This window comes from Polyodon spathula, chromosome 2 (genome assembly GCF_017654505.1).
Source record: "Polyodon spathula isolate WHYD16114869_AA chromosome 2, ASM1765450v1, whole genome shotgun sequence".
Lineage (NCBI taxonomy): Eukaryota > Metazoa > Chordata > Actinopteri > Acipenseriformes > Polyodontidae > Polyodon > Polyodon spathula.
The window spans coordinates 60,032,611-60,045,229 of record NC_054535.1 but is presented as its reverse complement, the minus strand read 5'-3'; the positions used below and the strand labels follow the sequence as shown (position 1 = coordinate 60,045,229).

At 38.6% G+C, this 12,619-nt stretch overlaps 1 protein-coding gene across 2 annotated transcripts in view; it reads right to left on the bottom strand.

The window, feature by feature from the left end:
• LOC121298854 (bone morphogenetic protein receptor type-1B) overlaps positions 1-12,619 on the bottom strand; it is a 77,804-nt gene that overhangs the window by 28,691 nt on the left and 36,494 nt on the right. For both annotated transcript variants that reach the window (XM_041226109.1, XM_041226118.1), the window contains exons 2-4: positions 5,978-6,137; positions 2,060-2,162; positions 1,366-1,468 (exon numbers count right to left, since the gene is read on the bottom strand). In XM_041226109.1, coding sequence (XP_041082043.1) covers positions 1,366-1,468; positions 2,060-2,162; positions 5,978-6,137 — 366 coding nt within the window. The remainder of the gene's footprint in view (positions 1-1,365; positions 1,469-2,059; positions 2,163-5,977; positions 6,138-12,619) is intronic.

Genomic DNA, 12,619 nt, shown 5'->3' with positions numbered 1-12,619 from the left:
CACTGCATCACCCCTGCACCTGCATGTACCACTCACCACTTTGCCATAGGAACTTTAGGTTATTACCATAGCACTTGTTCCATGAAATAGAAATGTAAATATTAACCTTCAAGCTGAGTCCATGATTGCAGTGGACTTTGAATGAAAAATTTTGCGAGATTTGTGCACATATGACAGCATGACTGTGTCACAAGAGGCTCGGCTGAACAGTGTTGATAGATCTTATTCAGGTTGCGGGTCTTTAGGAGGTAAACACCCATTTCGGTAATGGTTACATTTCTATTTCAGGGAACCAAGGTTATGTTAATAACCTAATGTTACATTTTGTACTTGAAAGTGAACCCAGTTTGGTGTACACCTGCATTGTTAAATCTGTTTTAAAGGGATTATTATGCCATCTACATATTAAATCATATTACTAATAGCTTATCTGATTATATTTCTGTGGTCATCTTTATTTTCATGTTTTATAAGTTGCTCGTCTGAATGCTTTAGGATTTGCATTTATTCTGTTGTCAAAAACCATTTCTGTGTGCCTCAAGAAAGTAGGATGTTGCAGAAACAATAAGATGTATACTGCTCACACTAGTATTTGGCATTTGGCAGGGGGTTTGGTAATGATCCTGACAAGTTCCTTTTTGCTCAAACTTGCGGTGAAAAAGATGTTGACAAAATATTTTTAGAAAAATGAAATATGCAGATATGGTCAAATTTAGTGAGGACTAAAGATTACAGCAAAAATACAGAATGTTAGCTTCTGAAATTAGAACCGGTACACACTCCTACAGGAAATGGGTGTTTGACTCTGCCAATGCCTTTGAGCTAACAAACTTAATGCTGCAATATCCTTAAGCATCCAATACCAACTTTCAATTCTCTCTTTACCCAATTTCATCCTACCTAAGGGAAGACAGTATCTGTGTACAGCCCTTCGTGCATATAACACTTAGAACAACAGAAGCCAATCAGTGCATTAGGAACCATTAATACAAGGGCAGGGGTTGGCAAATGCTAAACCAACATATAAATTGTAGAACTACATTAGTTGCATGGACAATGGAGAAGATGCCTTGTCAAAAAGTGATTCATATCAAACCCACAACTCTCACTTGTCATAGCTTAGTTTACAGAAAAATGATTAGTTTGAATACTATTAGTAGAAATATACAGGATCAACAACCCCTAATGTTAAATACATTTTATAACTATAGTGGTTAGTGTTTCAGCAAAACATCTATGCACACTGCTATGTTTACCATTTAAGATGTTAAAATGATGCAGACTGTATTGTGGCAGTCCGATCAAGGGCCTGTTTGAATGCAAATGCAATGGTATTTTCCAAAGACTATAGGCAATTTCTCTTACTTGGAGTTTTTTGAGGTGGCAGGGTAGGATGGAGGTTTTTATTGCAATAATTTTCATCTATACAGCATTCGATTGCTCTTCTTTGATGGAATTTTGGTGTGTCCTAAAAATGAAATACAGATATTTGTTTATGTGTATATATATATATATATATATATATATATATATATATATATATATATATATATATATATATACACACACACACACACACACACATACATACACTTAAAAATCCTTGCAGGAGTATTTTTACAAGCTTTAAAGGGAAATTTGAATGTATGTTTAGCTTACCCTATAATAATGTCCTCCCATGTATTAGCAAAATAGTTAATAGTTAGGATCCTGTATATTTGGGCAGTCACATTTAATTTTTGTCTGTGGCTGTATATACTCAGTTCCCTTTTCCCTTGCTGCAAGTCATGAAATGGGTAGGCAGCAAGGTCTTTTGTCTGTATATCTGTAAGAATTGCTGAGATTTTTAATATGTACTACAATTGGTTCATTCTGGTTCAAGCAAATGTGGAATTGCACTTTAAAGATACAACCTCTCATACTCATCATGTCAGTTCTTAGCGATACATACATACATGCCAGAAGAATTAATAATTTCTATTGCATTTGGAAGGATCCCTTTACTAAATGTGAAAATAACCTGGATACCATACATTTACAGTGTACTATTGGTACTTACCCGGCACTGAAAGTCAGAGCCTTCCCATCCAAGGCAACCTGAAGTTACCATAGGAATCCCAGATTCGTCTTCTTCAATCATTGTGAAACAGTAGCCGTCAGTCCTATCAGATAGGAGCAAAGTTATTGCAATAGATCCATTTATAGATCACATGTTGCTTTGAGTAGTGCATGCGATAAACAGATGTCCTTGAGCATAATATCAAACCTAATAAGGGGCTTTCTGAAGTAAGCCAAACTATGCCGTACAGTTACTCAAACTACAGAAAAAATGTTGCTGTTGAAGCAGGCCCGCAGAGGGCTCATGTGTAGGAGACCCAATGGAAGGGTCTGGGAAGTTGCTGCCATCAGGCCCAGAGGTTTCCAGAACGTTACTACCGTGAGCACTCTGTTGAGCTGAAAGATCTCCAAACAGACGACTATTGTCTGCTTGCAGTCCAAGCACATGACAAGATAGGAGGTGGTCTGGGAAGGTGTGAGCTGGCATAATTGACCATAAGGCCCAACTGTTGAAGGTGGCCGGTGACAAGTCCTGTGTGCAGCTCTTCCTGTGCTGGTGACTGAGCACAAATTAGCCAGTCATCCCAATAATTGAGCACACTGATGCTTTTGAGTCTCCATGTGGCCAAGATAAGTTGCATGCACTTCATCAAAGGATGTGGAGCTAGGAAGTGCCAAATGGCAAGACACGGAACTCTGAATGGCAAACTGTAGGTACTTCCTGTGCACTGGTTTTATGGGGATGTGGAAATAGGCATCTTTGAAGTACTCCATGGTGAACCAGTCACCTGGCCTGATTGACTGCAACAGCTGTTCCATTGTCAACATTTTAAACCTCCTTCGGCTCAGATACGGGTTGACCTGTCTAAGGTCGAGGATATGTCCGAAGCCACCATCCCGCTTGGGCACTAGGAAGTACCTGGAGTAGAACCCTTCCTACAACTGGAGGGGGTCTATCTGGCGAATAGCCCATTTTTGCAGCAGAGACACTACCTCCTGAGACACCCAGGGGTGCCCTGTGGGTCCGTGACTGATATCGTTGTCATGGCCCAAAAGGGAGGGAGACGATGCTTGAATTGCAGAGAATAGCCAGTCTGAACGGTAGTAATCATCCAGATGTCTGTGGTGCACTGATATCAATAGCCCAGATGGCTCCCTGAGAAAGGGCCCTGGGCCTGTGGCAGCAGAATCCTAGGGCTGCTGCTTCACCAGTGGCTTGTCCTGTGGCTTCTGTCTCTGCGCAGGCCGTGGAACCTATTATAGCCTCTTATTATTGCCTATTATAGTCGCTTGGGAAGCAGTCGGTACCGAGTGGATTTGGCACTAGTACAAGGACGGTACCAGGATGACGGCGGTCGGTTCGGTACTAGTTCGGTGGCTTTAACACAAGGTCGGTACCGGAACGGTACTGGTAGTGGTGTGATATCCTCAGTCCTGGTTTGGTACTGAGTCGGAAGCAAAAGCAGGTTGATAACCTTGGCATCGTTTGGTGCGGCTCCACCAGTTCTCAGTCCTCGCAGGTGGAACAGTACAAAGATGCCCATCTGTAAAAGCCACTGGCAAAACTACTCAGTACCAACACAAGACTAACAGAAGCCTGCTTGTTAGAATGGACTAACAGCCTTCAGAATGGTGATGCTAAAAACCTGTCACCAAATCGGCATTAAGATACTATCGTTGTAATTGCGAGCAACAACAAACCGAAGAGAATATCTCGGTCCTGCACAGTGCTGCTGAGCACCACATTGCAGACAGGCCTGTGTGTAGTATCTGTAAAAATACAATGAGAAAAAACTTCTGCAACAAAAAAAAGTAATTAAACAATTAAACAAATAATATAAAATGTCTCATATAGTGCTAAAAAGCAAAAACGAGAAATAAAATAAGCTCCAGACGGAGGTACACAGCCTGGGGGGAGAGCACAGTCAGTCAATTTATGTTGCTGGATCCCTGGAAGGAGCGACTCGAGCTGCTGGCTTCATGCGGGGCACAAGGCTGCAGCGGGCCATAACTAGCAACATGCTGTAGTGCACACAATGAGTGTAATATAAAATTATTACAGCAATTTGTTTAAATGTTACATATCATTTATAAGATTCAGGTCTTTAGCCCTACGGTCCTATGGCAGATCAGGTCCGAAATCATCAAAAAAACGTTAAGTACAGGTCTCTAGTCATTTTTTCTCTGGAAAAAGCCGAGAAAACCTTTCAATGGCCAAGTGAGACCGACAGGAGCTGAGAGAAGCCGGAAAAAAAAGAAAGGGTGGATCTGAAAAATACACATAGCCCCTGCACCACCTTTTGCTATGCAGTGCCTTTTAATCATTTGCAGTCTTATGTTGGTCCAAGTCTGACATTACAATTTTCCCTTTCCAGTCTGATGTTGGACCCTCTCTGACATCATCAAAAAGACATAAAGCACAGGTCTCTAGTAGTTTTTTCTCCAGAAAAAGCAGAGAAAACCATTCAATGGCCGAGTGAGACCGATATTATTATTATTGTTATTATTATTATATGTAGTGGGAAATGCGGACGAGTAGGATAACCTATCGTAAATTTACTACCAATATTTAAGAAATGTAGTGTACTAAACATTTTGACCGGATCATTTTTATATCATTAAACTAAAGTGCTGGTATTTTAGCTCCATTCGTAGAAGTATCAGAATTGCTGAAGCTACGGTTCTGTAGGAAAATGTGTATATATTATGTATGTATGCGTATACTGTATATACTTTGGACCTACTCTACATTTTGGCTCCTATTTGTAACATTCTCTGACTCTGTAGACATCCATGACAATTCGTCCCCGACAGGGGCCGTTACGTGGGGGCGGGGATGCACGTTGTTAAGTCATTATATAATATATATATATAATATATATATATATATTATATATATATAATATATATAGTATATATATATATATATATATATATATATTAGTTGTAGTAGGCTAACTACAGTTAAGCTTTTTCTGCCACTGTTGCACTTGTAACGTGGCATCTGTTGAGCGTGATGAGATTGAGGTTTCATTAGCCTGTAGATTAATGTAACAATACAACCCCTGTGTGTATAAATGAGGCGGAGCATGTCAGATTTATTTATTTTTTTACAACATGTCTGAAACCAGTGTTTAATAAATGAATAAGAAAAAGGGAACAGGAACTGGGAGCAAATAAAAGACTAAGGCAGCTAATGAACAAAGGTATTTGTAAACCCCCGTGGCCACTACAAAGCCCAGTAAACACCCAAGATAACCGCCACAATCACATTCACATCCAGCCATTCAGTAATTGCTCCCTGCTAAGACCCCTCTCTCCCATGCCTTTCCCACTTGGACATGAAAAGTTTTTCAATTACTTTTTTCTTTTGACTTTTTCTTTTATTTCTACCCTCTTGTTACATTAGTAATTGTGCATGCTCTGTGCACAAACCCTGAAGTAGGCTGCAGTGTAATTATTGGAAACATACATCGAAAAAAGAGATCATTGTCATTTTAAGGAGGGACGAATTATCAGCGGGGACAAATTAGGTTATTTGCATTTGGATCTAGAATTTCTCTGTCTAAAAGAAAACTACATGGAAACACACACAACCTGAAACTACTGCCAAAAAAGAGTGAGAAAAAGTTCAGACTTTGATACTAAATACAACTTTAATAGCTTTGAATGTCTCTTAACAGCACATGACTACTTCCAGGAGAATCTACACAGAACCCTAACCCTAACCTAAAACACCTCAAACCTTAAACTTAATCCTTTGTCAACATCAGATTGCAAAATGGATATTCTGTCCCCCAGCAGGATAATCAAAATAATATTCTCAACACAACATATGCTATTTGTGTGGATGGTCCAGGTGCATTCAGTATCACAACAATCATCAATCTGCTACTTAACAAGCAGATCCTGATCTCACCCGCATGTGTTGTTATTCGAGTCTTCAGGACAGTGATGATGGCAATAACACAACAGGAGCTGCTTAGGTGGTACAGCTACATTGCTCTCGCCATCCTCCTTTCTGTTCTCCAAATTGAGCTTCCCTGAACTCCTCAGCAGCATGTTATCCAAGAGGTTTGCTGAAAAAAAGAACAAAAAAAACCCCAAAACATTAATAAGCAGATATTTTTAGGATTAAGCCACACAAAAAAGCTACTGGACCACAGAAATTAGAACGGTTGAGTCCTAATACATTTAGTTTGTGTGTACAGTAAAGATACAGAGCTGCTCAACAAAATGTATACATAACACATGGATATGTTTTTTTTTTTCTGAAATACAGCCCAATTAACTTCTAAACGAGTAACACATAATAATTTCAAAAGGAGATCTCTTTCAACAAACATTGGCAGACAAAGAGAAGGAGATGTGATACTTTTTATTAGACTAACTAAATCATAATTAATCACAAGCTTTCAAGACCTCAAATGTCTCTTCTTCAGGTGAAAGTAGGAAAGAGAGCACTTTTTATGGATGCTTTTAAAAAGGTACAGACCAAATGATTTTCCATACATTTGGCCTGTACAACATAACAAATTAATAATAATAATAATTAAAAAAAAAAAAAAACAACTTGTAAAGGTGAACACGTTTTCTAGAATCAAATATAAGGTGAATCCAATATAAGGTGATTGCAAATTATTTTACTATTCTCTTGATAGATGGCAAGGACACATCCTAACTGTATGTTCTTGGGGATTAACATTGGACTTAATCTAAAAGTAACATTCTAAACAGAAGTACTATGGATTTGTAGATAGATATATTATCTGTTGTACTACTGTATCAGCATGGAATGAAAACAGTTCTATTAATCATATTTTTTCACATTTTCCCTTTACTTATTTCTGTGACTGTTCTTTCATTATATTTTTTGCTGAGATTACATTCTGTTAACTAAACAGCATAAGCAGTGATCACTTTTAAAAGTGTACTTATAAGTACAATACTAATGACTTGCAAGATTCCGTGGACAATACAAACAACAATTAGACAGCAGTAACTGGTAAAAGAAATCTTAAAACTTAGGTGATTGATGGCTCACAACGCACCTGAGGCATGTATTGCATCAGTACTACCCATGTCTTCTCACTTGAAGCTACTGCACTAACAAGTAACTAGGATGTGATAGGTGTTACAGAAACGTGGTTGTCTGAGAGTGATGGGGACGAATATAATATTTGTGGGTATACACTCTATAGGAAAGACAGGCAGGACAGAAGAGGAGGAGGGGTAGCGCTATACATAAGAAACAGTCTTGAAGCCCAGGTGTTAAACCTGGACAAAGAAAATAAAGCCGATTCAATATGGGTCAGAATAACGGACAAAAATTCAAAGGGCATAATAATAGCAGCATGTTATAGACCACCAGATTCAGACGATAAGCAAAATAATCTGTTATACAATGACATTAGAAATGCATGTAGCAAAGGAGAAGCCATACTAATGGGGGATTTCAACTTCCCCCATATAAAATGGGAAAACCCAGTGGGAAGCAGGACGGATGAAATTGAAATGGTGGAAATGACAAATGACTGCTTCCTAACACAATTTGTCAAGGCACCAACTAGAGGGGAGGCATGCCTTGATTTAGTCTTTTCAAATAACGAAGACAGAATAACTAAAACAGAGGTCAGAGAACCACTAGCAAACTCAGACCACAACATGGTCTCATTTGAAGTGCTTTTTAAAACCCCAAAAGTAATGACTAAAGCCAAGGTTTACAATTTTAGAAAAGCAAACTATGAAAGTTTGAAACAGAGACTAACAGAAGTAGATTGGAGTAAAATAGAGAAAACATCCACAGAAAAAGGGCTGTTCTTCAAAAATGTAGTACTAGAAGCACAAAACAATTACATCCCTAAAGTAGACAAATCTAAATGTAAAACTAAATTGCCAAAATGGTTTAATAGATCAATTTAAAAAAATATTCAGCGAAAAAAGGCACTTTACAGAGCGTTAAAAAGGGACCAAAAAGAAAGTACACAGAAAGAGTACACGGAACTGCAAATGCAAGTCAAAAAAGAAGTTAGAATGGCCAAGAGAGAAATAGAAATGAATATTGCTAAGGTGGCTAAAACCAATTTCAAAATGTTTTTCCAATATTACAACAGCAAGAGAACATTCAAAGAGGAGGTTAAATGTTTAAGAGATAAAAATGGCAAAATCATAGATGAGGAAAAAAAATAGCAAATATATTAACTGATTACTTTTCACAAGTTTTTACAAAGGAGGATACGGACAACATGCACCACATGTCATCCAGTTCCTATCCAGTTTTAAATAACTTTAGCATACCCGAGGCAGAAGTGTTAAAGGGACTAGGAGCTCTTAAAATAAACAAATCCCCTGGGCCGGATGAGATCCTCCCAATAGTACTCAAAGAAATGAAATTAGTTATTTACAAACCACTAACCAAGATCATACAACAGTCTCTTGACACAGGGGAGGTACCGACAGACTGGAAAATTGCAAACGTAATACCGATCCACAAAAAGGGAAACAAAACTGAACCAGGTAACTACAAACCAGTAAGCCTGACTTATATTATATGCAAACTATAATAAGATCCAAAATGGAAAATTACCTATATGGTAACAGTGTCCTGGGAGACAGTCAACATGGTTTTAGGAAAGGGAGATCGTGTCTAACTAACTTGCTTGATTTTTTTGAGGATGCAACATCAATAATGGATAATTGCAAAGCATATGACATGGTTTATTTAGATGTCCAGAAAGCTTTTGACAAAGTCCCGCATAAATGATTCATTCTCAAACTGAACGCAGTAGGGATTCAAGGAAACACATGTACATGGATTAGGGAGTGGTTAACATGTAGAAAACAGAAAGTACTGATTAGAGGAGAAACCTCAGAATGGAGTGTGGTAACCAGTGGAGTACTACAGGGATCAATATTAGGTCCTCTGCTATTCCTAATCTACATTAATGATTTGGATTCTGGTATAGTAAGCAAACTTGTTAAATTCACAGACGACACAAAAATAGGAAGAAGAAACACTGTTGCAGCAGCAAAGGTCATTCAAAATGATCTAGACAAGATTCAGAACTGGGCAGACACATGGCAAATGGCATTTAATAAAGAAAAGTGTAAGGTACTGCATGCAGGAAATAAAAATGTACATTAAATATCATATGGGAGATACTGAAATTGGAGAAGGAATCTATGAAAAAGACCTAGGAGTTTTTGTTGACTCAGAAATGTCTTCATCTAGACAATGTGGGGAAGCTATAAAAAAGGCCAACAAGATGCTCGGATACATTGTGAAAAGTGTTGAATTTAAATCAAGGGAAGTAATGGTAAAACTGTACAATGCATTAGTAAGACCTCATCTTGAATATTGTGTTCATTTCTGGTCACCTCACTATAAAAAAGATATTGCTGCTCTAGAAAGAGTGCAAAGAAGAGCGACCAGAATTATTCCAGGTTTAAAAGGCATGTCATATGCAGACAGGCTAAAAGAATTGAATCTGTTCAGTCCTGAACAAAGATGATTACGCAGTGACCTAATTCAAATGTTCACAATTCTAAAAGGTATTGACAATGTTGACTTTTTTGACCTGAAAAAAGAAACAAGGACCAGGGGTCACAAATGGAGATTAGACAAAGGGGCATTCAGAACAGAAAATAGGAGGCACTTTTTTACACAGAGAATTGTGAGGTCTGGAATCAACTCCCCAGTAATGTTGTTGAAGCTGACACCCTGGGATCCTTCAAGAAACTGCTTGATGAGATTCTGGGATCAATAAGCTACTAACAACCAAACGAGCAAGATGGGCCGAATGGCCTTCTCTCGTTTGTAAACTTTCTTATGTTCTTATGTCTCATTGCTTACTTAATAACCAATTGTGGTAGTGGTTCCAAAGAAAGAATGAATCCTTAATTTTCCATCGAACCACAATATGTATGGTGCTAGTAGAAGGGTGTTATGGGTCAGAAATTAAACAGGTACTGTACCTTTTTGCAGAGAATTGCAACACGTACAGTGCTACCCCATTATAACGTGACATGTTATAGTGTGGAATCGGTTATAACACAGTAAGGTCGTGGCTCCTATTTCCCCCCATAATGCAATTTGACACGCAAATGTTGGGTGAACATTCCAGATACTTTAATTGATCCTGATGATGTTATCGTGAATTATGTTAGGATAAACTAGAAACTCAAAGAAAAACACTGTGAGGTTTTTTGTTGTTCTTTTTACATTACCGTATTTAAACGCATTTAAGTTGAAACAGGGACATATAGTACTTATAAAGCTCCCTTGCTTGCACTGTTTGTTTGTGTGTGTGTGTGTGTGTGTGTGTGTGTGTGTGTGTGTGTGTGTGTGTGTGTGTGTTTGTTAGCAGGGAACCGGTAAGCTTGCCTCATTGGTGGGTGACATCCGGGGATGCAGGGACATGAACGCATATAGGGGGTGCCCACCTCAACATGGGCAAAACTGAGTGACACAAGCTGCTGTGTGAATGTGCTGCTGTGAGAGTGCAAGACCATTGTTTTTGTTGTGGCCCAGTTAATTACTGTCCCAATAAACCATGGATTAGAGTACCTGAAAATTGCGTGTGTCTACTTCCTTCATTTTCCACTGTACGCAACAATATTAATTTGGCTTGTAGGCATTGCATTATGGACCTTGACAACCACATTATAACAGGGTAGCACTGCATTTGTATCATTAAATGAGGTTCTCTTTTGTTTCTTTGTAATTAAATAAATATTTTAAATATTAGATGTTAAAAGAAGTAAACTAAAACACAAGAACACAGATAGTAAATATAAAAGAATATTCAGTGGAAAGCACACTACTTTTAACTTGTACTTGAGGTAAGCCCCTTTCACACTGGCATGCTCTATGGGTAATCTTTGACCCGCACTTTCTAAACCAGTGGTCCTCAAAGTCATGCCCGCAAAGCCAGGCCATCGTGATCTTGCCAGCTGTTCTTAAATTATGGGTAGTGAACACATTTCTGGCGGGTTGTAGTGTGGGAAAATAAAGAAAGCTTTAAACACGTTTTCCAACAAAAGCACAACAGCAATCTGTTGACAGTGCTGCTCGCTTATGCTGTGCTTGTACGTATATAACATTTTTTTTTTCCTGAATTGCTTTTGCGATGCGATCGACCAACTTAATGGCTGCATTGTCTCTGCGGTAGCCCAATCATAAGTTAGCTAGGTGGGACATAAACTGTGTCTGTTTCAAGTGCAGGTACTAACTGTAAGTTTAACCAATAGGGGAGTCAAATATCTGCCAAGTTTTACGCAGCTGTCCAATCATAAGCAAGCAGAGGCTGTTCACAGTATTTGCATGAAAATTGAAGGCGAGTGAGTAGCCAAATGGAAAGTGAAAGATCTGACAGCTGTCCAATCATTCGTGATTAGAGGCGGGGTGTTAATATGCTGGGTAAGCACTGAATTTCACCAACTGTTATTGAGAAAGATAATACATTTCAGTATGTAGAATTTAATTTTCTATCTCTCTCTCTTTTTTTTTTAATTCACCAGACAATGGAAACACCGTAGTCGATTTAGTAACGAATCCACTTTCTCTGAATAATTGTATTGGAGATGAGCGATCTTTAAAACAGAGTAGTGCTGACAAATTTGCCAAATTGAAACAAAGCGAGACACTATCTCAGCACACATAATTACAACCTGAGACTTGGCCTTATTAGAGCGCTTTCTCGCGACATTATATATATATATATATATATATATATATATATATATATACAGTGCTCAAAATCAATTATTGTAAGGTGACATTGGTTTTATGTTGGGAAATATTTTCAGAAAAATAAAAAACTGAAATATTTTGCTTGCGTAAGTATTCAACCCCCACACATTAATATTTTGTAGAGCCACCTTTCGCTGCAATAACAGCTTTAAGTCTTTTGGGGTAAGTATGTACCAGCTTTGCACACAGTGTCGGAGTGATTTTGGCCCATTCTTCTTGGCAGATTTGCTCCAGGTTGTTCAGGTTGGTTGGACGACACTTGTGGAACGCAATTTTCAAATAATGCCATAGTTTCTCAATGGGATTGATATCAGGAATTTGACTGGGTCAATGTAGGACATTCACCTTTTTGTTCTTGAGCCACTCCAATGTTGCTTTGGCCTTGTGCTTGGGATCATTTTCCTGCTGAAAGGTGAATTTCCTCCCAAGCTTCAGTTTTTTAGCAGATTGAAGCAGATTCTCTTGCAGTATTTTCCTGTATTTTGCTCCATCCATTCTTCCTTCAATTGTAACAAGATGCCCAGTCCCTGCTGATGAGAAGCATCCCCACAACATGATGCTGCCACCACCATACTTCACTGTAGGGATGGTGTGTCTTGAGGCATGGGTAGTGTTAGGTTTGCGCCACACATAGTGCTTTGAGTTTTGGCCAAAAAGCTCTATCTTGGTCTCATCTTACCACATCTGGCTTCTCTCACAAGTCTCCTTCTTGTTTGAGCGCTGAGTTTTGAGGGACGGCCTTTTCTTGGCTGTGCCTGGGTGGTGTGATGCAGCTTCCACTTTCTGATTATTGATCCAACTGTGCTCACT